At 40.2% G+C, this 25,529-nt stretch overlaps 1 protein-coding gene and 1 non-coding gene across 7 annotated transcripts in view; one reads left to right on the forward strand and one right to left on the reverse strand.

The window, feature by feature from the left end:
• Positions 1 to 1,309: 1,309 nt before the first annotated feature.
• Positions 1,310 to 25,529, forward strand: part of ZFAND4 (zinc finger AN1-type containing 4) — an 80,175-nt gene continuing 55,955 nt past the window's right edge. For 2 of the 6 annotated variants that reach the window (XM_025989924.2, XM_025989971.2), the window contains exons 1-2: positions 1,310 to 1,461; positions 7,140 to 7,440. In XM_025989924.2, coding sequence (XP_025845709.1) covers positions 7,179 to 7,440 — 262 coding nt within the window. In that variant the 5' untranslated portion in view covers positions 1,310 to 1,461; positions 7,140 to 7,178. Of the gene's footprint in view, positions 1,559 to 1,828; positions 1,904 to 7,139; positions 7,441 to 25,529 lie in introns of all 6 variants that reach the window. The other 4 variants (XM_025989939.2, XM_072739375.1, XM_025989931.2 and 1 more) reach the window with 3 other exon arrangements.
• LOC112918089 (U6 spliceosomal RNA) lies at positions 7,885 to 7,989 on the reverse strand. Its single transcript, XR_003234602.1, has one exon. It is a non-coding gene; the product is annotated as a U6 spliceosomal RNA (small nuclear RNA).

The raw sequence follows: 25,529 nt of genomic DNA on the forward strand, positions 1-25,529 counted from the left end.
GATACGAGAAAGGATAGAGATTAGATGTTGGGGTTCATCTTAGATTCATTTCTCGGACTCAAGATGAGGATGCTACTGCTGCATTTGGAGTGGGATTACTATTCATTATCATTTTGGTAATCCACCTAGTGTAATAGGCCAGTTCAGTTGGAAAATCTTATAAGGGTTGGATGTAGAACATGTGTGGGGAATGGAGGGAAACAGTAGTGGGGGCCCATTTCAGGTTGGAGGGTTTATGTTGTCATCGTGTACACTTGAGTTCACTTTGAGAATGAGAGTAGAAAAAAAGTGTGGCTGTGTTTACCCAAGCCTAAGATTTAACAACTCAAGGTGCTCCCGCTAATACCTGGCATACATCTATCGGTAAATTGGATAAGGAATAAATGGATGAGACCAACAGAGACAATTGACTTTTGCCCTTGTTTTCAACCAAGAACAGCAGTAGCCCCATACTTCGGATGAGACCGTTGAGGCCGGAACGTTAGGAAACAGTGAAGCACGGGAATGGGGATCTGTTAAAGACAGGACGGCCCTGAAAGCGCCAGCAATGCAGGAGGTCCGAATGGGCCCGCTGGAGGGCGGCTGCACGGTACCCTCCGCACTCCAGCGCGCAGGGGGGGGCTCCGCTAAGCTGCAGTCCACAGCCTCGTCGGGCCAGAGGCCGATGCGGCCGCTCCGACCAGGGCGCGCGGCAAGTCTCCCGCCTGCCCAACAGTGCCAGGCAGGTGCCTGGTTAGTAATAAAGGGCCAACGTCCGGGCCGCTGCTGACTGCCCCCAGCCTCGAGCGCAGAGGAAGCTCCGGCGTCCCAGCAACCGCCGGCGTCGGGCGGCCAGGCCCCGCCCACCCCCTCGCTGATTGGAGGGCGACGTGAGCGCCGGCCGGCGATTGGTACGCGGCGTCACAAAGGGGCGGGGCCGCGGGGGTCGCCGAGGCTGGCTCGTCAGTGCCTGCCTGGCGTTGCCCGCGGGGCCGTCCCCCTCGGTAGGCCTGAGGCCCGGCCAGCGAGTGGACGAGACTGCAGGAGGCCGCGGCGAGGGCGCCCGGGGCTGCGGGCCGCTGAGCCGGGCCGCGCGGCCGCCGCGGTCCTCCGCGGCCGGGAGAGGAGCGCCGGGCCCCGCCCCTCCGCCGCGGCGGTCCGGAGACGCCGCGGCGCGACGCCCTTCTCGAGGACGCAGCGCCTCCGGCCGTCCCTCCGCCGGCGCGCCGCGGCTGCCTCGCGCCCCCCCGCGGCTGCCCCGCCCCGCCCCCCCCCGCGGCTGCCTCGCGCCCCCCCGCGGGAGCCCCGCCCCGCCCCCCGCGGCTGCCCCGCCCCCCCGCGGGAGCCCCGCCCGGGCCGGCGGGCGTTGAGCTGCCCGTCGCCGACTCTGACGCGGAGGCTGAGCGCTGCTGCCTTCCCTTCGCCGTCGGGCCCGAGCGTGTGGGCGCCGGAGCTTATCCCGGAGGAGCACGGGCTGCGCAGGTGACTCTGGGCTTCGAGTGTGCGGTGAAGGCCCGCGTAGACGTTGGCTTGGAGGGATTTCCCAGAGCTGCTGGAAAATTGGGGCCAGGCGCCAGGGGTGGGTAGTATTCTGTGGCTCGCGTTGACAACAGGAATGTTTCCAGTCAGTAAAAGCAGCTCATTAAAAGCTAGTGTTCCGTGTTTCTAATGGTCGCGCAGCATTCCGGATCTTTTCATATTGGGGGAAACGTTAAAGAAAAAGAAAACGACCCTTATATGGCTGATAGTCTTTGCAACAGGATAAAGCTGGTTCCTGGTGAAGTGACTTATTCAGCGGTGTTCTCGCCCTTCCTGTCTTTAACTTCTCTTTCATCTTTGTGTGTTGTAGAACTTCATCAGAAGAAAGTAATGTTTCTGGGTATGGATTTAGGAACGTGTTTTGATGCCACTACTCGTAATCTAAGTATGTTTTTTAAGATTATTGGTAAAAATTCTGGAAGTGTTTTTTTTTCTCTCTCTCTCTCTACCTGCCTCTTTCTTTGCACTTGGTCTTGTATAATTTAGCTGTTGATGTTCTTGCAACATTTCCCATCCCGCCTTTGAGTCTTCACTGCATCAGCATCAGGGGTTCCATAATATGCTTCCTGGAGGTCGGAGGTCTTTGGCCTGCTGGAACTTTGATTGGCTCCTCTGCCATCATCTAGTCTACCAGCCTGGCTTAACCAGATTTCACAGCCTCATTTCATCCTCTCTTACTGTGTATTTTACTGAGGAGCAGTGTAACGATTTTTTTTTTCAGAGGCTTACATTTCAGTTTTGAATTTGGTTACAAACCTCAACTTTTTGAATTTGGGAGATTACACCATTTATTAGGTGCCAAACCTTTGTTGGGTGTTCCAGTGCAATTTAGTTCTGCACTGGGTTGCTATTTTTCTTTTAGCCCATAGTGGTTTTATCCTTTCTTGATATGGATGAAGGACTTCCAAATCTGCTACCTTCTCCCACCCCCGCTTGTTTATTGATATTTCAGGTATTGTTGTAGAGAATACTGTGGTGAAGGAAATGCTCCTTATGTCTTCTGTTAGCAGTCATTTATGCCTTTACTTTCAGCATTCCTGACCTCTGTTGCTAGAGCTGCTACTATATTGGTAGGAGTGCTGTTGGCTTTGGGGAAACAGACATAATTCTTTAGTATATTCTTACTTGATGTGGCATGATAAGTATTTTATAAGAATCCACATGTTAGCCAGAATCATGTTCTAAAAGCAGTTACTTCAGTGATGGGGATAACAGGGGTTAGGGAGGGCAGCCCAGGTGGCTCAGCGGTTTAACACCACCTTTGACCCAGGACATGATCCTGGAGACCCGGGATCGAGTCCCACGTCGGGCTCCCTGCATGGAGCCTGCTTCTCCCTCTGCCTGTGTCTCTGCCTCTCTCTCTCTCTCTCTCTCTCTCTCTCTTTCTCCTCTCTCTCTCTGTGTGTGTCTCATGAATAAATAAATAAAATCTTAAAAAACAAGAGGGTTAGGGATTAGCTGCATTAAAAAGTCATTTTTCCTACAGGCATTTCAATATATTAAACCTATAAAATACAAAACCTGAGCAAGACACTACTGTATTGTTATTATATTTGTTACTCATTGTTTTTGATAAATATAAAATAGCATTTTTTTAAAAAGATTTTATTCATGAGAGAGAGAGAGAGAGAGGCAGAGACACAGGCAGAGGGAGAAGCAGACTCCATGTGGGGAGCCCGACATTGGACTCGATCCCTTGTCTCCAAAATCACGCCCTGGGCTGAAGGTGGCACTAAACTGCTGAGCCACCCGGGCTGCCCAAAATAGCATTGTTTTGATAAAAGTAAAATACCACTCAAAGCAGCTGTGCTGCCAGCAACAGCTTTTCTTCCTGTGATGCCATCTCTGTAGGGCCATAAGCAATTTTTACAGTGCAGTTCGGCTTCCCTGGTTAATTCTATGTCCCATTAGTGTTTTGAAAATTCAGACTTATAGCAGAAACCCATGTGTGTGCATGTATGTTATGAGTTGGACAAACTTTGGTGGACTTAGTTTGGAGTGAATCATAACATGATTCTCTTGGGAAAGCAGTATTCCTACAAACTTCTAGAGCATAACCAAATATTTATTTCCAAGACAAAGTAATACAATATGTATGTTTATCACAGGTTTATTCCAAGCATCAATTGAGTGAATATTTGTTTACTCTTTCTTTGAAGAAACCTTTAATGAGTACCAGTATACACAGAACACTGTGGTAGGTGATAAAGCAGAAAATCAGATGTGGTTTCCCTCTTAAGTAGCTCACAGTTTATTTAGGAGAATGAGAAAGACACATAAAAAGTGAAATTGGGGGCAGCCCTGGTGGCGCAGCGGTTTGGCGCTGCCTGCAGCCTGGGGTGTGATCCTGGAGACTCAGGATCGATTCCCACATCGGGCTCCCTGCATGGAGCCTGCTTCTCCCTCTGCCTGTGTCTCTGCCTCTCTCTGTCTCTGTGTCTATGAATGAATGAATGAATGAATGAATAAATAAAATCTTTTTTAAAAAAGTGAAATTGGTTGTAAGGGGTGCAATATATGATGGAGGTCAGGATATGAAGGAGAGGCACCATAAAGGCCTTTGTGGAATAGTTGCTATTTGAACTGAGTCTTGAAAGATAACTAAGTGTCAGGTAGCCCACTGTGGGGATGGCAGTGAGTAGAGTCAAGTAGGAGCAATGAGCTAGAGGCCGATGTAGTCTGAAGCTACAGGTGTAAGCAATGAGAAGACAGATATACCAGAGGTGTTGCAGGGTGGGATGATGTATGTGTATAAATAAAATGGGGGCTGGAAGATGAGATGTATGACCTCAGAGCCTTTTTTTTTTTTTTTTTTGGATTCTGAATTTTATTCTACAGGCAGTGAATTTAATTCTGTGATTTTATTCTATAGGCATTCTCTTCTGTGGAAGCCATTATAGGGCCTGGAGTTAAGAAATAACATGAGCAGTTTTACCTTTTAAAAAGATCTGTGCTTCACACTGTATGTCATAGAGCAAACTAAAACACGGAGTTACCACTACACACCTACTAGAATGGCCAAAATCCAGAACACTGATAACATCAAATGCTGACAATGATGTGGAGTAGTAAGAACTCTTATTCATTGTTGATGGCCTACATGTAAGGCTAAAACTATACAATTCTGGGCAGCCTGGGTGGCTCAGCGGTTTACTGCCTGCCTTCAGTCCAGGGTGTGATCCTGGAGACTTAGGATCAAGTCCCTCGTCGGGCTCCCTGCATGGAGCCTGCTTGTCCCTCTGCCTGTGTCTCTGCCTCTCTCTCTCTCTCTCTCTGTGTCTCTCATGAATAAATAAAATTAAAAAAAATAAACTATACAATTCTTAGAAAAATATATGTAAATACTACTTTGGATGAGGTCAAGTTTTTGGAACATTGACAAAAGCACAAGCAACAAAAGAAAAATAGCCAAATTGGAGGTCATTAAAATACACTCTTATGCTTTGAAGGACACTGTCAAGAAAGCTAAATGACAACCCATGGAGGAAATATTTGAGAATCCTAGATCTTTAAGAGGCTTGTATCTAAAAAACATTTAAAAAATCCCTTTTACAACTAGTAATGAGACAACTAGTAAAAATTGACAAAGGGTATGAATATATTTTCTGAATCAACATTTCTGTAAAGAAGATATACAAATAGCCAATAAGCACCTAAAGATATGCTCAATGTCATTAGTCTATAGAGAAAGAAAATTGCAACCGCAGTAAAATACTACTTCACACCCACTAGGATGTGGGTGTGATCACCAAGATTATAAAACGTATTGGGAAGGGTGTGGAGCAATCAGCACTCTCTTTCATTGTTGGTGGGAATGTAAGATGGTTCTGACCACTTCTGAAAACAGTTGGTAATAACACAAGTTGCTGAATGTGTTACCACCTAACTGAAAATTCCAATCCTAGGTATATGTGGGAGAGAAAGGAAAACATATGTACACACAAACACTTGTAATCAAATGTTCTTGTAGCATTATTCATAATAACCCCAAATTGGAAACAACTCAACATGCCCATCAACTGATGACTGCATAAACAATGTGTATTAATACAATGGACTATTATTCAGCAATAAAAAAGAATGAAATACTGATACACCTAAGAATCATGAATGAACTTTGAGAATGTTATGCTAAGTGAAAGAAGCCATTTATAAAAGATTACATATTGTATGATTATGGGAAATGACAAGAATAGGCAAAATGGCAAAGTAGATTGGGGGTGCCTAGGGCTGAGAGGGGAAGGGAGAATTTGGGAGTGATATTTAAAGAGTATGGGATTCCTTTTTTGGGGGTGATGAAAATGTTCTAAAGATGATTGTGATGGTTGTACAATTCTGTAAACATAATAAAAACCAGTCAATTTTAGATTTTAAATAGGTGAATTTTATGGTATGTAAATAACATTTCACTAAAGCTATAATAAAGATTTACTTATGCCTCCAGGAAGATGTGTATCACCTGTCCTACTTTAAGTTCAAGACATTCCCTTTACAAAGTTTTCACTGATTAGAGGATCTTTGGGTGGCTCAGCAGTTTGGCGCCTACCTTTGGTCCTGGGTGCGATCCTGGAGTCCCGCATCGGGCTCCCGGCATGAAGACTGCTTCTCCCTCCTCCTGTGTCTCTGCCTCTCTCCTCTCTCTGTGTATGTTTATCATAAATAAACAAATCTTTAAAAACAAAGTTTTCATTGATTAGCAATTTATCAGTTGTTCCTATTGTAATCATATGCTTGTAATTTATCTTAGGACTTTTGTCTGTTGTGTTTGCCTGTCATAAGTCATTGCGTGTTTGTGTGTAGAGATTATGTCTAATGTCTGTTACCAATATAAGTGTTATCTTAGTGCGGTAATGATAGATAACTTCTGGAATGCTAATTATTATTTAGTGAGTCTTATTTATTTATTTTTTTAGTGAGTCTTATTTTTTTTTTTTTTTTTAGTGAGTCTTATTTTTAAGGGACCTATTAACCTATCAAAAAACCCTATTTTTTTATTCAGTGTGATTTAAATGTACAATGGCTATAACATTTTGTGTGGGTTAGAAAACGTAATTTACATTGTTTAGTAAAGGATATGCATAAAGTTTTCAAAATCTTGCAAATCTCTGTTGAGTTTATTGGGTTAAATGACGTTAACAAAAATATATTTGAGTATTTACTGTAAGTAAATAAATAAATGTGTTGAGCTCTAGTAAGATATAGAAAAGTATTGTAAATACAGCTGTTCTTAATCTTTTTTTAAGAAAATATTTATTTGAGAGAGACAGCATGCATGAACATGAGCAGGGAAAGGGGTAGAGGGAGAAGGAGATAGACTCTCCGCTGAGCAGGGAGCCTGATGTGGGGCTTGATCCCAGGACCCTGGGATCATGACCTGAGCCAAAGGTAGATGTTTAACCGACTGAGCCATCCTGTTCTTAATAATAATCTTATGGTCTAATTGGGAGAGTGGTTTCTGAAACAAATGTGAAAGATTAAGGATTAGACCAGTTAAGTACTGGAAAGAATTCTAGGGCTGTCTGGAAGATTGATGTAGGCCAGAGTGATTGAGAAAGTCTTTATAGCAGAATGAGACATTCAGATAGGCTTGTTAAAAAAAAAAAATTATTCTTGTTTTTTAGGTATAAAACTCAAAACATGAACAACGATATATATTACCAATGTTCAAAAGTGATTTGGCTAGAACTGGAATACAGTTGCCTACAACATATTCCAGAGGAATTAGAAAAGTCAAAGTAATGGATAACAGAAAAGATCCTCCATTCTTCAATGAAGATAACGTGGGACCGTTTTACTACAAACTTCCTTTCTATGATACCATGGAGCTCTTCATTGAAACATTGACTGGAACATGTTTTGAGCTGAGAGTTTCACCCTTTGAAGCTGTTATTTCTGTGAAAGCAAAAATTCAAAGATTGGAAGGTACTAGTTTTTCTTTGCTTTTAGGGTACGAAGATTACATTTGTTCATCCGGAGGGTGTAATAATTCTAACTTTTCTTATGGATAAAGTGTCAAACCTATATAGAAGTAGGAAGAATAGAGTAATGCACTCTTTAGACCCCTTCCTCAGCTTCAACAGTTATTAATTCATGAACTGTCATGTTTCTATTTCTGCATTCCTCCCACCCCTTTCCACTTCTACTAGGTTCTTTTGAAGGAAATCTCTGACATCGTGGTAATAGTATGTGAAATAATATTTTAAAATAATTTTTCAACAGGTTATGATGACATGCAAAATCTTCCATTAAGTACCTTACAGTTATTTTCAATGGGAAATCATGATTAAGTTCCGTTTTAGTGACCTTCTTTACCTATTTATACTACTTTGCAGATATTTTTATTTTTTTATTACGTATGTATGTATTTAAAATATAGAATGCTTCATGAATTTGCTTGTCATCCCTGCATGCAGGGCCAGGTGAATCTTCTCTATATCATTTCAGTTTTAATTTTTAAATTTTTAAAAATTTTTAAATTTTTGTATGTTTTTTTATTGGAGTTTGATTTGCCAACATAGAGTATAACACCCAGTGCTCATCCCACTCATTCCAGTTTTAGTATACATGCTGCTGAAGCGAGCACTACTTTTCTTTTTTTTAATGTGGAGATTTTCTAAGAGTTTTGGCTTACATTTATATATATTTGAAGTTTCCTCGGTACAGCAGGAATGCTGAATATTGAACAGTATTGAACAAGTTCAGTGTCTTTGTGGCTTACATGTGTGTAAAAGGGGTCATAAATTATTTTGTGTTAAAATTAGAATCTTTTTCTTTGTACTTTACAACTTTCTGAAATAAGTGGTATTTGCCATTATAGTTGTTAGAACCCAGTATGTACTTAAAAATTAAATTGTTCTATATAACACTAAATGGATTTTGCTGTAATTTAGTGGTAATAACGAGCATTGCCCTCTAGTTTAAGTTCAGAGTTGTAGAAGGATGATTAGTGTTGGAATCTTTTGTCTATTAAAGTTGAGAATCCTGGTGTCTGAACTAAATAGTTGCTGTTTCTCTACTAACTATTCTGTTAAGTTAGTGGCCAGCTGAGTCCAGTGGCCATATTAGTACATCCAGTAATGGCACATGAAACATCTTTCCCCCAAGTGATTTGCTGAGACACAGAGGCAGAGGCAATGTATTTTGACATTGTTCTGCTTTTTTATTAATATGATGATATAATTATATCTTTTTAGGAGCAGGAACATAAAACCATCTTGTGTTCTAAATAATCTCTGTATTTTTCCCCCTTTCATGCATTTTGAATAATCTTCATGCAGCAAAAACATTTTAGAGAGTATCTTGCTTAGGTATCTTAATGTCAGAAGATTAAAATTGGCTTACAGAAGATTAGGGACTCATCTTAGGAAAATGTCATTCCCCCCTTTTTTTTAAATTGGAGTTCAATTTGCCAACATATAGCATAATACCCAGTGCTCATCCCATCAAGTGCCCCACTCAGTGCCCGTCACCCAGTCACCCCCCCCCCCCCGCCCACCTCCCTTTCCACCACCCCTTGTTCGTTTCCGAGAGTTAGGAGTCTCTCATGTTCTGTCTCCCTTTCTGATATTTCCCACTCATTTTTCTCCTTTCCCCTTTAAAGGAAAATGTCATTACTGACAGAATTGGTTTCACAGCCAAGATGTAGACTTCTTGAAAGTCCGAGATCAGTGTACTAGCATGGTCACATTCTACTAAGGGCTTTTTTCTTTTTCTTTTTTTTTTAAAGATAGATTTATTTATTTGTTTGTTTGTTTATTTATTTATTTATGATAGACACAGAGAGAGAGAGGCAGAGACACAGGAGGAGGGAGAAGCAGGCTCCACGCAGGAGCCCGATGTGGGACTCGATCCCGGGACTCCAGGATCGCACCCTGGGCCAAAGGCAGGCGCTAAACCGCTGAGCCACCCAGGGACCCCCTAAGGGCTTTCTTCTTGACATAAAGACTGCCTTTTCTTGCCGTATCCTCATCTGGCAGTCAGGAAGAGAGTGGGCCCTCTGGCATCTCTTCTTATAAGGTGCCGATGCCACCATGAGGGCCTCACTCTGATGACCTTTTTAAACCTAATCCCTTAAAGGTCATGTCTCCAAATACCATCACATTGGAGTTTGGGCTTCAAGATACAAATTGAGGGTAGGGATACAGTTCAGTCCATAGCATTCCTTTTCCCATTGCTGATCCTCATATCCCTCATCTTTTCTTTTATCCTGTTCCATACTTTCTTATAATTTCTTCCAGCCACGGGCACTGACATTCTGTTTTTCAGGAGGCTTCAAGAAGGCATCTTTCCTGAAAAATGAATTTTGACTTTTTTCTGTGGTGATCTTTTTATTTTCTTTTCCTTTCTGCCTTTTCTTTCCTGTCTTATCTTTTCTTTTGAGAGAGAGAGAGCATGCAAGCAGGGAGGCATAGAGGCAGAGGGAAAGAATCCCAAGCAGGCTCCACACCTAGGTTGGAACCGGGAGCAGGACTTGATCTCACAACCCTGAGATCATGACTCAAGCTGAAATCAAGAATCGGATCCTTACTTGATTGAGCTACTCAGGCACTCCTGATCTTTGTATTTCTACCTAGGAAGACATTTGGGGCTAAATCTCCAAGATAGATAATGTAGCAGGGAGGATAGGAAGGCAGAGGTGACACTGCTCAGTTAATCCTTCAGGGAAGTGCTTGCTCTGCCAGACTGCGTTTCCTTTTCCAGTAAATTCAAAACTGGAGCCTAGTAAGAGATAGGGGGGTAGATGGAGGGAACTGTGGACAAAGAGTTGAAGAAATGTGTTGGTTAGTAATGATAAGGCTGTAGCATTAAAGGAGCAGAACCTACAAGGGAACTTTAAATGGGTGTTGAAGGCACAGTAGCACTAGAGCCAGACAGTCTGATTGCATATTTCTAGCCAAGCAGATTACTTAATCTCTATTTACCTCAGGTGTGCTCATTTAAAATAGGAATAATAATAGTTCCAATCTCAAAAAAGTGATTCTTAGGATTCTTAGTTAATAAATGTAGAACATTTAGCAGAGCATCTGTGTTCTTTATCAGGGGAAAATGGTTACTCTGTGGAAAGACTACAGCATGTACCCATGGATATAAGAATGATGACCTTGGGAAGAGATGTAATTTAGCTCTCTGAGTTTTCCAGAGAAGGCAAATTTTTTGGAGTTTATCATTACCTAGAACATTGGTCTGTAAAGGAGAGTACATACTATGCAGAGGTTATGAAAAGTAATCCAGTGGAAATTGGAAAGAAAAAATATGCCAAGAAATGTAAGGGATTATTATCATTTGGTTCATGATTGCCATGGACAGTGGATTTCCTAAAACATCCAGTCCTTGGGATTACTGCTGCCTGTAAAGATTTCTCTTCTATGCATGGTATAGGACTTTTTTCTTGCCCTTTTTATGAGTAGATGGAACCATGTTATTAGCTCTGGTCAATGAACTATGAATAGAAGTTTCTATTAGCCCGTGTCCCCAACCTCCCCCATCTCCACTGACATGCAGTGAACGTGTAACATGAGCAATAAATCAATTTTTGTCTTAAGCCATTAACGTCTTCGGGGTCATTTGAGGAAGATTCAGCATAACCTACTTAATTCTAACTAATACAGTATGAAATGGGGATCCTTTTTTTCCCCATTACATAGATAACTGGTCTTTTAAATACCATTTATTGAAATACTCTAACCTTTTCTCACCAAATTAATTTCATACCTGTCATGTATGGTATTTATGATATTCATGTATGATATACAACTCTTGATCACCTCATTTATGTCTGTGTCTTCATAAGCCAATATTTATTATACATTCTTATTTATCGTGATATAACTTAACAAGTTTTTTTTTTTAAGATTTTATTTGTGTATTCATGAGAGATAGAGAGAGAGAGAGAGAGAGAGAGAGAGAGAGAGGCAGAGACACATGCAGAAGGAGAAGCAGGCTCCTGCAGGGAGCCTGATGTGGGACTTGATCCCGAGACTCCAGAATCACACCCTGAGCTGAAGGCAGACGCTTAACCACTGAGCCGCCCAGGAGTTCCTAACTTAACAAGTTTTGATAGTTGATGATGTGCATTCACATTAAGGATTGTTATGTTTTCTTAGAGAATTAACCAATTTATCATTATGTAATGCCTTCTCTATCCCCGATAACTTTCCTTATCCTGAGATCTGTGCTGTCTGCAATTAATATAGCTACTCCAGCTTCCTTTTGATTAGTATTGGCATGATGTATCTTTCTCCATCCCTTTACTTTCCCCCCCAGCTTTCTTAATTAACAAATAAAATTGTATATATCCCTATACTTTTAATCTCTAACTTTATGTTTAAAGTGGATTTTTTAGAGACTACATATAGTTGGGTCTTGGTTTTTGATCAAGTCTGATGATCTCTGTCTTTTATTTTTTATTTTTATTTTTTAAAATAATAAATTAATCTCTGTCCTTTTTAATTGATAATTTAGGCAATCATTTAAAATTATCTATATTGTTGAATTAATAACTATTGTATTTGTTACTTTTTTCTATTCATCCTCCTTGTTATTTGTTCCTTTGTTTCTTTTCTGCATTTTGTGGTTTTAATTAAAAACTCTCTTCTTGCTTACAGGATTTGTAATAAAAAGTTCCCTATAATTATTGTCTAGTTTTTTCCTCTGCCTTCTTTAAAGATTTTTCTCTTTGTTTTTGCTCTCCTGCAGTTTGATAAGATATGCCTAGGTATAAATTTTAAAATTTTAATCCTCTTTGGTGGTCTCTGAGCTTCCTGATGTATGCTTTGGTATATCTTGTTAATTTTGGAAAATTCTGGGCCATTATTACTTAAAATATTTCATCTGTACTATTTGTTCTGTTTCTTCTAGTATTCCAGTTACACCTTTTGAAAATTTTCCACGGTTCGTGAAGTACTGTTTTTTTTTTTTTTTTTTTCATTGTTTTTTTTCTCTTAATGTTTCAATTTGGGAAGTTTCTGTCAACATTTCTTTAAGCTTTAAGCTCACTGATTCTTTCCTTGCAATTTCCAGTCTACTAATAAGCAGGCTGATCAAAGTCTTTTTAAATTTCTGTTATTGTTTTTTACTTCCAACATTTACTTTTAATTCCTTTGTATACTTTCATTCTGTCTGTTTTTTTCTTTTTCTTTTTTTTAAATTTTTTTATTGGACTTCAATTTGCCAACATATAGCATAACACCCAGTGCTTATCCCAACAAGTGCCTCCCTCAGTGCCCATCACACAGTCACCCAAACCCCCCCGGCCCACCTCTCCTTCCACCACGCCTTGTTCATTTCCCAGAGTTAGGTGTCTCTCATGTTTTGTCACCCTCACTGATATTTTCACTCATTTTCTCACCTTTCCCTTTATTCCCTTTCACTAATTTTTATATTCCCTAAATGAATGAGACCATATAATGTTTGTCCTTCTCTGATTGACTTATATTTCACTCAGCATAATATCCTCGATGGACATCGAGGCTCCTTCCACAGTTTGGCTATTGTGGACATTGCTGCTAGAAACACCGGGGTGTAGGTCTCCCGGCGTTTCACTACATCTGTATCTTTGGGGTCAATCCCCAGCAGTACAATTGCTGGGTCGTAGGGCAGGTCTATTTTTAACTCTTTGAGGAACCTCCACACAGTTTTCCAGAGTGGCTGCACCAGTTCACATTCCCACAAACAGTGAAGGAGGGTTCCCCTTTCTCCACATCCTCTCCCACATTTGTTGTTTCCTGCCTTGTTAATTTTCCCCATTCTCACTGGTGTGAGGTGGTATCTCATTGATGTGTATTTCCCTGATGGCAAGTGATGCGGAGCATTTTCTCACGTGCTTGTTGGCCATGTCTAGGTCTTCCTCTGTGAGATTTCTGTTCATGTCTTTTTCCCATTTCATGATTGAATTGTTTGTTTCTTTGCTGTTGAGTTGAATAAGTTCTTTATAGATCTTGGACACTAGCCCTTTATCTGATAGGTCATTTGCAAATATCTTCTCCCATTCTGTAGGTTGTCTTTTAGTTTTGTTGACTGTATCGTTTGCTGTGCAAAAGCTTCTTATCTTGATGAAGTCCCAATAGTTCATTTTTTCTTTTGTTTCTTTTGCCTTCATGGATGTATCTTGCAAGAAGTTACTGTGGCCGAGTTCAAAAAGGGTGTTGCCTGTGTTCTCCTCTAGGATTTTGATGGAATCTTGTCTCACATGATTAAACTTATTTGTAGGTATTTCATTCCTTTTGATGCAATTGTAAATTGGGCTTTTAAAATTTCTCTTTTTGGTAGTTCATTATTAGTGTATGGAAACATACATTAGTATTTTGTATTGATCTTGTATCCTGCAACTTTACTGACTTTGTTTTATTCGTTCTAACAGGGTTTTGTTTTGTTTTGTTTTGGTGGAATTTTTAGAGTTTTTTAATATATGTCATCTGCAAATAGAAATAGTTATACTTGTTTCATTCTGCATTGGATACCTTTTCATTTTCTTGCCTAATTTCTCTTTCTAGGACTTTCAGTACTATGTTGAATAAATGTGGCAAGAATGGGCATCTTTATTTTGTTACTAACCTTAGAGGAAAAGCCTTCCATTTTTCCCCATTCAGTATGATGGTTATCGTGAGCTTGTCGTATATGGCCTTTATTATGTTGAGGTATGTTTTCTCTATACCCAGTTTTTTGACAGTTTGTACCATGAATGGATGTTGAATTTTGTTAAATGCTTTCTCTGCATCTGTTGAAATGATCCTATTTTTATCCTTCATTTTTAAAAAAGATTTTATTTATTAGAAAGAGGGAGAGCAAGCATGGGCAGTGCAGATGGAGAGGGACAGGCGACAGGCAGACTTCCAGCTGAGCAGGGAACCCAACTTGGGGCTTGATTACAGGACTCTGGGATCATGACCTAAACTGAAGGCAGATGCTTAACTGCCTGAGTCACCCAGGCACCCTATCCTTAATTTTTTAATGTGGTATATCATATTGATCTGTGGATGTTGAACCATCTTTGGATTTCTGGAATAGTTCATGGTATATGATCCTTTTAATGTTCTGTTCTGTTCTATTCTATTCTATTCTATTCTATTCTACTGTTTTATGTGTTTTATTGTTGAATGTAGTTTGCTAATATTTTATGAGGATATTTGCATCTTTGTTTATCAGGAATATTGTCTTGTAATTTTCTTTTCTTGTAGTATCTTTGTCTAGTTTTGGTGTTAGGGTAATGGTGGACTTGTAACATGAGTTATGGAAATGTTCCCTCTTCTCTTTTTGAAAGAATTTGAGAAAGATTGGTATTCACTGTTCTTTACATGTTTCATAGAATTCACAAGTGAAGCCAGCTGGTCCTGCACTGTTGTTTCTTGGCAGATTTTTGACTGCTGATTTATTTCCTTACTAATTGGTCTGTTTTGAATTTTTTCTTTTTTCATGATTCAGTCTTGGTAGGTTGTGTGTTTATAGGAATTTATCTATTTCTTCTAGGTTTTCCAATTTGTTGGCTTGTAATTGTTCATAGTAGTCTCTAATCTTTTATATTTCTGTGGTATCAATTGCAACTTACCCTTTTTGATTTCTGATTTTATTTATTTGGAGTCCTCTCTTCTTGATGAGTCTGACTAAAGGTTTTCTCATCTCTTAAAAGTAATTGGCTCTTAGTTTCTTTGATCTTTTCTATTGCCCTTTTAGTCTCTATTTCACTTATTTCTGCTCTGGATCTTTGTTATTTCATTGATTCTGCTAACTTTAGGTTTAGTTTATCCTTATTTTTTTCCATATTCCTTGAGTTGTAAAGTTAGGTTGTGTGAAATACCATTGTGTCTTAATGTAATTGTTTATTGCTATGAATGTCTCTCTTAGAACTAATTTTGCTGTACCTCCTGAGTTTTGGTATGTTGTATTTCCATTTTCATTTGTCTCCAGGTATTATTAATTTTCTTTTTTGATCTTTATCTCATTATTTATTAATAGCATGTTGTTTAATCTTTACATATTTGTGAATTTTGCAGTTTTCTTTTTGAATTAATTTCTAGTTTTATAACATTATGTTTGGAAAAGAGACTTGATAAGATTTCAGTCTTCTTACATTTATTAAGACTTATTTTGTGACCTGACATATGATCTATTCTAGAATACATTCTATTTTTACTTGAGAAGAGTGTATATCCTGCTTTTGGATGGAATGTTCTGTAAATGTTAAAGCCAATTGGTCTAATGTGTCATTTAAATCTAATGTTTCTTTATAGATTTTCTATGTGGATGATTTGTTGGTGAAGATGGGATATTGAAGTACTCTACTATTATTGTATTGCAGATTCTTTCTACCTTTAGGTCTATTAATATTTGTTTTATGTATTTAGGTGCATAGATATTTATAAATGTAATATCCTCTTGTGGGATTAACACTTTTATCATTCTATAATGACGTTTTTTTGTCTCCTGTTATAGTCTTTGTCTTGAAGTTCCTTTTGTCTGATAGAAGTATAGTTGCTCCCTACTTTTTTTGGTTTCTTTTGGCATGGAATGCTTTTTTCCATCCCTTTCTGTCTGAGTGTGTCCTTAAAGCAGAAGTGAGTCTTTTCTAAGCAGAATATAGTTAGGTCTTATGATTACTATTATCATTTGCTCATTCAGCCACTCTCTTGATTGGAGAATTTTGTCCATTTACATTAAGGTAATTACAGATAAGGTATAGGCATTATTTCCATTTTGTTAGTTGTTTTCTTGCTGCTCTATAATTCATTTGTTTTCCGTTTCTCTTGCCCTCTTCCTTTGTGATTTGATGATTTTTTGTAGTGGTATGCTTAGATTTTTTTTTTCTATTTATATTTTACAGATCTACTATAGGTTTTTGCTTTGTGGTTAAAACCAGGAAACTTACATAAAACATCTTGTTTATAAGTTTATTTTAAGCACATAACAACTTAATTTCAAATTCACTCTAAAGCTCTGTATTATCACTCTTTCTCCTACATCTTACATTTTTAATGCCGCAATTTATCTTGTATTCATTAACAAATTATTGTAGTTATATTTCTTTTTCCTACTTTTGTGCTTTAGTCTTCACACTTGATTTATAAGTGATTAACGCACTGTCATTACTTTAGATTACTCTGAATTTAGCTATGTATTTTTAACAGTGAGATTTATACTTTCAGATGTTTTCCTGTTACTAGTTATAGTATTTTATTGCAGTTTAAAGATGTTCTTTTCACATTTCTTGTAATTCTGGTCTATTGTTGCTGAACTCCTTCAGCTTTTGCTTTTTTTGGAAAACTTTGTCTTATCTGTAATTCTGAAAGACCACTTTGCTAGGTAAAGTATTCTTAGCAGTGTTTTCTTTTAGCACTTTGATATATGTTGTACCACTCTTTTTGGGCCTGGAAAGTTTCTGCTGAAATATCTTCTTATAGTCTTATGTGAGATTTCTTGTTCTTAAGAAGCTGTTTTTCTCTTGCTGCTTTAGATGGATGCTCTCCTTATCTTTAACTTATGACAGTTAAATTATGTGTCTTAGCTTCGGTCTCTGTGGATTAATCTAAGTTTTATGTCTGTTTTTCTCTGTCTTTACCTTTTGGGACCTCTATAATGCAAATATTGGTCTTTTTAATATTGTTTCATAAATCCATTAATCTGACTTTTCTCTTTTATCTTTTTGCTCCTTTGACTGGATGAATTCCACTGCCCTTTCAGTTTGCTGACCTTTTCTTCTGCTTTGTATGGTTGGCTGTTTTACATTACCCCTGTGTTTAATTTTTCAATTCAGTTATTTTATTCTTCAGCTCTGTGATTTATTTGATACTTTCATACATTTTCTCTTTGTTGAAATTCTCACTTTGTTCATGCATTATCCTTCTGACATTGGCAAATATCTTCATGATCATTATTTTGAACACTTTATCAGGTAGATCACTTATCTCCATTTCATCAAGAGTTTTTATCTTGTTCTTTTGTTTGGAACGTATTTGTCTCTTTACTTTTCTTGACTCTCCGTGATGGTTTCTGTGCTTTAGTTAAAACAGCGATTTCTTCCAATCTTGATGTAGTGGTTTTATATTTGATATGAACCTTCTCATTCAACCCTGCCCTTGGTTATCTCTCAGATCTTTGTGATTATCCAAACAGTGCATTTTTGTGGCTTGCAGTAGTTGTCCCAGTGGGAAGGATCTTGGCATGTAGGTACAGGCTGTTTGGAAGCTGTCCCCTAGGCTACCGTCTTTAAAGTATGCAAATATATCTCTTTTAGGGAAAGGCTGCTAGATGATTGTTTCTGTTTGCCTCTTCTGCGCTGTACCGTAGTTAGCCAGTTAAGAATTGTTTCTCTGTTTTTCAATTTTTCCTCTCCTCCAAAGATTGTATTTATTTATTTATTTGACAGAGAGAGAGAGAGAGAGAGAGAGAGAGAGATAACAAGCAGGGGGAGCAACAGAGGGAGAAGGAGAAGCAAATTCCCCACTGAGCAGGGAGCCTAATGCAAGGATGGATCTCTCATGACTTGAGCCAAAGTAAAGCAGATGCTTAAGCAACTGAACCACCCAGGCACCCTTCTTTTCTTTCTTTTTTTAAAAGAATATTTATTTTGACACATGAGGCGGGGCAAGATGGCCGAAGAGTAGGGTCCCCAAGTCACGTGTCCCCACCAACTTACATAGATAACTTTCAAATCATCCTGAAAACCTACAAATTCGGCTTGATTTAAAGAGAGAAGAGCTGGAATGCTACAGTGAGAAGAGTTTGCGCTTCTATCAAGGTAGGAAGAATGAAAAATAAAAAAGCATTCAAGGGGGAGGGGCCCCCGTGAGAGGCTGGGCTAAGGCCCGGCGGGGAGAGCCTCCAGGACAGGAAAGCCCAAGCCTGGAGAAGCAGGAGCTTTACCAATCTTACCGGACGGAAAGGCACTCGCAGGGAGCTTGGGCAAGATCCCAGGAGGGGCAGTGATGCCCCCCAGGTTCCCAGGGTCACTAACAGAAGAGGTGCACCCCGGAGAGAGCACACCACACACCACAGGCCGAGCTACCTAAAGGGCTGGAGGGCACGCCCAGCGGGGCCTCGGGAGCAGCTCTGTGGCGGCTCCGCGGGGAGGGGGCTGCACGGCCAGGGAGTATGATTCCAGCAGCACAGGCCCCAGAGGCCAAGGAGCGGGGGGACACAACCAAGATCCGGCACTCCCCCCAGGACAGGCAGGGGCCGAGAAGGCACAGGACACCAGGGACACTCCTGCCGCTGGGTGGCCCTGGGCTGTGCAGATCAGCACCCCCCACCCTCAGAGCATCCAGGCCCCTGCAGACTGGGAGATGTGGTAGTTACTGAGGGAGCTGACTCCAGGGCTGGAGAGCTGGCCTCCGCCACTGTTGCTGTTCCTCCTGGTGTCACCTGGTACATGGGGTTGAGGAGGGCTGCCAGGGAGCAGGGTCCTCACAGGATAAACAGCTCCTACTGAGCCGTGCACCTGGCAGGGGTGGTACAGCTCCCCCAGATGCATACAACTGAGAATCAGCAGAGCAGGCCCCTCCCCCAGAACACCAGCTGGCAGGACAGGGGAAGGGCAAGTTCTTGACCAAGCAGTGCTGGAAAGTTCCAGGGGAAGTTGAGGGACTTACAGTATATAGAATCAGAGGATACCCCTCCTTGTTTTTTGTTTTTTGTTTGTCCCCCTCCCCCTTTTTTTCTCTTTTTCTCCATTTTTCAGTACAACTGGTTTTTAGCCACTCTGTACGGAGCAAAATGACTAGAAGGAAGAAATCACAAAAGAATCAGAAACAGTACTCTCTCTCCCACATAATTACAGAATTTGGATTACAATTAGATGTCAGAAAGCCAATTTAGAAGCATGATTATAAACCTACTGGTGGCTCTGGAAAAAGCATAAAGGATTCAAGAGACTTCATGACTGCAGAATATAGATCCAAGCAGGCCGAAATTAAAAATAAATTCAATGAGATGCAATCCAAACTGGAGGTCCTAACGACAAGGGTTAATGAGATAGAAAAACGAGTGACAGAGAAGACAAGTTGGTGGCAAGGAGGGAAGCTGAGGAAAAAAGAGAAAAACAAAAGATCATGAGGTTAGGTTAAGGGAAATAAATGACAGCCTAAGAAGGAAAAATCTACTTTTAATTGGGGTTCCAGAGGGCGCCGAAAGGGACAGAGGACCAGAAGGTGTATTTGAACAAATCATAGCTGAGAACTTCCCTAACTTGGGAAGGGAAGAGGCATTCAGATCCAGGAGATAGAGAGGTCCCTCCCTAAAATCAGTAAAAACCGTTCAACACCCTCACATTTCATAGTGAAACTTGCAAATTGCAAAGATAAAGAGAAGATCCTTAAAGCAGCAAGAGATAAGAAATCCCTAACCTTTATGGGGAGAAGTATTAGGTTAACAGCAGACCTCTCCACAGAGACCTGGCAAACCAGAAAGGGCTGGCAAGATATATTCAAGGTCCTAAATGAGAAAAACATGCAGCCAAGAATACTCTATCCAGAATGACTCTCATTCAGAATAGAGGGAGAGATAAAGACCTTCCAAGATAGGCAGAAACTGAAAGAATATGGGACCACCAAACCAGCTCTGCAAGAAATATTAAGGGGGACTCCGTAAAAGAAAGAGGAGGTCCAAGGAAACAATCCACAAAAACAGGGACTGAATAGGTATCAATGATGACACTAAATTCTTATCTTTCCATAAGATAAGAATTCTGAACATGAATGGGCTTAATGATCCCATTAAAAGGCACAGGGTTTCAGACTGGAGAAAAAAGCAAGAGCCATCTATTTGCTGTCTACAGGGATTCGTTTTAGACCTAAGGACACCTACAGCCTGAAAATGAAAGAATGGAGAACCATTTACCATTCAAATGGTCCTCAAAAGAAAGCAGGGGTAGCCATCCTCATATCAGATAAGTTAAAGTTTATCCCAAAGACTGTAGTAAGAGATGAAGAGGGACACTATATCATACTTAAAGGATCTATCCAACAAGAGGACCTAACGGTCATGAATATTTATGCCCCGAATGTGGGAGCTGCCAAGTCTATCAATCAATTAATAACCAAACTTAAGACATACTTAGATAATAATACACTAATACTGGGAGACCTCAACATGACGCTTTCTGTAAATGACAGATCTTCTAGGCACAACATCTCCAAAGAAACAAGAGCTTTAAATGATACACTGGACCAGATCGATTTCACAAATATTTACAGAAATTTACATCCAAATGCAACTGAATACACATTCTTCTCAAGTGCACATGGAACTTTCTCCAGAATAGACCACATACTGGGTCACAAATCAGGTCTTAACCGATACCAAAAGATTGGGATCGTGCCCTGCATATTTTCAGACCATAATGCTTTGAAACTAGAACTAAATCACAAGAAGAAGTTTGGAAGGATTTAAAAAACGTGGAGGTTAAAGACCATCCTTCTAAAAGATGAAAGTGTCAACCAGGAAATTAGAGAAGAATTAAAAAGACTCATGGAAACTAATGAGAATGAAGATACAACCATTCAAAATCTTTGGGATACAACAAAAGCAGTCCTGAGGGGGAAATACATCACAATACTAGCATCCCTCAAAAAACTGGAAAGAACTCCAATACAAAAGCTAACCTTGCACCTAAAGGAGCTGGAGAAGCAACAGCAAATGAAACCTTCACCCAGCAGAAGAAGATTCGAGCAGAACTCCATGAAATCGAGACCAGAAGAACTGTGGAACAGACCAACAAAACCAGGAGTTGGTTCTTTGAAAGAATTCATAAGATAGATAAACCATTAGCCAGCCTTATTAAAAGGAAGAGAGAAAAGACTCAACTTAATAAAATCATGAATGAGAAAGGAAAGATCACGACCAACACCAAGGAAATACAAACGATTTTAAAAACTTATTATGAGCAGCTATATAGCAATAATTTAGGCAACCTAGAAGAAATGGACACATTTTTGGAAAACCACAAACTACCAAAACTGGAACAGGAAGAAATAGAAAACCTGAACAGGCCGATAACCAGGGAGGAAATGGAAGCAGTCATCAAAAACCTCCCAAGACACAAAAGTCCAGGGCCAGATGGCTTCCCCGGGGAATTCTATCAAATATTTAAAGAAGAAACAATATCTATTCTACTACAGTTGTTCCAAAAGATAGCAAGGGATGGAATACCTCCACCAAACTCGTTCTATGAGGCCATCATCACCTTAATTCCAAAACCAGACAAAGACCCCACCAAAAAGGAGAATTATAGACACAATATTCCTGATGAACACAGACGCAAAAATTCTCAACAAGATACTAGCCAATAGGATCCAACAATACATTAAGAAGATTTTTCACCATGACCAAGTGGGATTTATCCCCAGGATGCAAGGCTGGTTCAACACTCGTAAAGCAATCAATGTGGTGGATCATATCAACAAGAGAAAAAACAAGAACCACATGATTCTCTCCATAGCTACAGAGAAAGCATTTGACAAAATACAGCACCCATTCCTCATCAAAACTCTTCAGAGTGTAGGGATAGAAGGGAACATTCCTCAGCATCTTCAAAGCCATCTATGAAAAGCCCACAGCAAATATCATTCTTAATGGGGAAACACTGGGAGCCTTTCTCTTAAGATCAGGAACAAGACAGGGATGTCCACTCTCACCACTGCTATTCAACGTAGTACTAGAAGGCCTAGCTTCAGCAAGCAGACAACAAAAAGAAATAAAAGGCATTCAGTTTGGCAAAGAAGAAGTCAAACTATCCCTCTCTGCAGATGACATGACACTGTACATAGAAAACCCAAAAGACTCCACCCCAAGATTGCTAGAACTCATACAGCAATTCAGCAGTGTGGCAGGATACAAAATCAATGCCCAGAAACCAGTGGCATTTCCTTTTTTTTTTCTAACAATAAATTTATTTTTTATTGGTGTTCAATTTGCCAACATACAGAATAACACCCAGTGCTCATCCCATCAAGTGCCCCCCTTAGTGCCCGCTACCCAGTCACACCCCCCCCCGCCCTCCTCGCCTTCCACCACTCCTAGTTCCTTTCCCAGAGTTAGGAGTCTTCCATGTTCTGTCTCCCTTTCTGATATTTCCTACCCATTTCTTCTCCCTTCCCCTCTATTCCCTTTCACTATCATTTATATTCCCCAAATGAATGAGAACATATAATGTTTGTCCTTCTCCAATTGACTTATTTCACTCAGCATAATACCCTCCAGTTCCATCCACGTTGAAGCAAATGGTGGGTATTTGTCATTTCTAATGGCTGAGGAATATTCCATTGTATACATAGACCACATCTTCTTTATCCATTCATCTTTCGATGGACACCGAGGCTCCCTCCACAGTTTGGCTATTGTGGACATTGCTGCTAGAAACATCAGGGTGCAGGTGTCCTGGGGTTTCATTGCATCTGTATCTTTGGGGTAAATCCCCAGCAGTACAATTGCTGGGTCGTAGGGCAGGTCTATTTTTAACTCTTTGAGGAACCTCCACACAGTTTTCCAGAGTGGCTGCACCAGTTCACATTCCCACAAACAGTGTAAGAGGTTCCCTTTTCTCCGCATCCTCTCCAACATTTGTGGCTTCCTGCCCTGTTAATTTTTCCCATTCTCACTGGTGTGAGGTGAGAATCTCATTGTGGTTTTGATGTGTATTTCCCTGATGGCCAGTGATGCGGAGCATTTTCTCATGTGCGTGTTGGCCATGTCTATGTCTTCCTCTGTGAGATTTCTGTTCATGTCTTTTGCTCATTTCATGATTGGATTGTTTGTTTCTTTGCTGTTGAGTTTAATAAGTTCTTTATAGATCTTGGAAACTAGCCGTTTATCTGATACGTCATTTGCAAATATCTTCTCCCATTCTGTAGGTTGTCTTTTAGTTTTGTTGACTGTATCGTTTGCTGTGCAAAAGCTTCTTATCTTGATGAAGTCCCAAAAGTTCATTTTTGCTTTTGTTTCTTTTGCCTTCGTGGATGTATCTTGCAAGAAGTTACTGTGGCCGAGTTGAAAAAGGGTGTTGCCTGTGTTCTCCTCTAGGATTTTGATGGAATCTTGTCTCACATTTAAATCTTTCATCCATTTTGTGTTTATCCTTGTGTATGGTGCAAGAGAGTGGTCTAGTTTCATTCTTCTGCATGTGGATGGCCAATTTTCCCAGCACCATTTATTTATTTATTTATTTATTTATTTATTTATTTTTAAGATTTTATTCATTCATTAATTTGAGACACAGGCAGAGGGAGAAGCAGGCTCCATGCAGGGAGCCTGACTCGGGACTCGATCCCAGGTCTCCAGGATCAGGTCCTGGCCTGAAGGCGGCGCTAAACTGCTGAGCCACTCGGGCTGCCCCCCAGCACCATTTATTGAAGAGACTGTCTTTCTTCCAGTGGATAGTCTTTCCTCCTTTATCGAATATTAGTTGACCATAAAGTTGAGAGTCCCTTCTGGATTCTCTATTCTGTTCCATTGATCTATGTGTCTGTTTCTGTGCCAGTACCACACTGTCTTGATGACCACAGCTTTGTAGTACAACCTGAAATCTGGCATTGTGATGCCCCCAGCTATGGTTTTCTTTTTTAAAATTCCCCTGGCTATTTGGGGTCTTTTCTGATTCCACACAAATCTTAAGATGATCTGCTCCAACTCTCTGAAGAAAGTCCATGGTATTTTGATAGGGATTGCATTAAACGTGTAAATTGCCCTGGGTAACATTGACATTTTCACAGTATTAATTCTTCCAATCCACGTGCATGGAATATTTTTCCATCTCTTTGTGTCTTCCTCAATTTCCTTCAGAAGTCTTCTGTAGGGGGTGAGGGAGAGGTAGAAGGAGAATCTCAAGTAGACTCCCTGCTGAGCCCAGAGTCTGATAGGGCTTGATGCCACAATCCTGAGATGATAATCTGAGCCAAAACTAAGAGTTGGATGCTGAACTGATTGAGCCACCCAAGTGCCTCAAGTATTGTTTCTCTGTTTTTCATAGTCCCTTCGTACTCATTAACATAAACTCTGCAGACCACTAGAGCCAGGTAATCAAGAGGTTCCCCTGAGCAGCACCCACAAAAACCAGAGTGCCAAATGTGTAAGCTTTTTTCTAAAGATAATGGAGGTCTGGAACAAAGCAGAGGGATAATACAAAGATGGCACTTGTTGGTTTCCCTGGTCCCTGGAGAGTATTTTAGTCAGTCCCTTGAGGTGTGTTAAATTAGAAGTGTGCCTCTCAGGCTCTAGGTTAAGCAGACAGATTTCTTTCACAGAAAGAAATTCTGTTTCTGTTTGGGCAAAGAAGTTCACTTTGAAATGGGCATTTCTGTTTGCTGCTTTTGTGCTTGGTCTGAGGTGGTGGTTAGCCCACCCCAGTTAGTGAGTCTGCATTAACCCTTTAAGAACTATCACAGCCTTGTCAGTCTTGTGTGTCAAAAAGCCTCATGTTTTGAGTGCCTGTCTCACAGGTGGAAGCCTTAAAAGTTGGAGTGCTAGATGTGGGGATCAAACCCTTTGATCCTCAGGGAGAAGCTGGGAGTTGTGAGTTTCCTCTCAGTTGTGTGTTGCTATGCCAGAGGTGGGATTTATGGTGAGATTGTTCCTTAGCTTCTCCTACATATTTGTTTGTTTATTTATTTATTTATTTATTTATTTATTTATTTTCCTACCTATTTAAATATGAATTTGTTTCTTATTTATTTGATGGGTAGAATTTGCTCAACTAGTTTCTGAATTTCTTTTAGAGGGAATTATTCCGTATACAGCTGTAGATTTGCAGTGTTCATAAGGAGATATGAGCCTCCTGCATCATCATCTTGAACCTGAACCCAAAGTGAACTTCTTTGTTAGTATGGGTCAGAAAGTGGGATAGCCACAGGACATGAAATACGAAGAGGATCTAGAAAAGTCAAGAGAAGCTGTTTTTTTTTTTTTTTTTTTTTTTTTTTATTTATTCCTGAGAGACACAAATAGAGAGAGACAAAGACACAGGCAGAGGGAGAAGCAGGGTCCCTGTAGGGATTTATTCTGTTATGAATAAATCTGTTATGAACGTATGT

Source organism: Vulpes vulpes, chromosome 15, assembly GCF_048418805.1.
Source record: "Vulpes vulpes isolate BD-2025 chromosome 15, VulVul3, whole genome shotgun sequence".
In the NCBI taxonomy this organism is placed as follows: Eukaryota; Metazoa; Chordata; class Mammalia; order Carnivora; family Canidae; genus Vulpes; species Vulpes vulpes.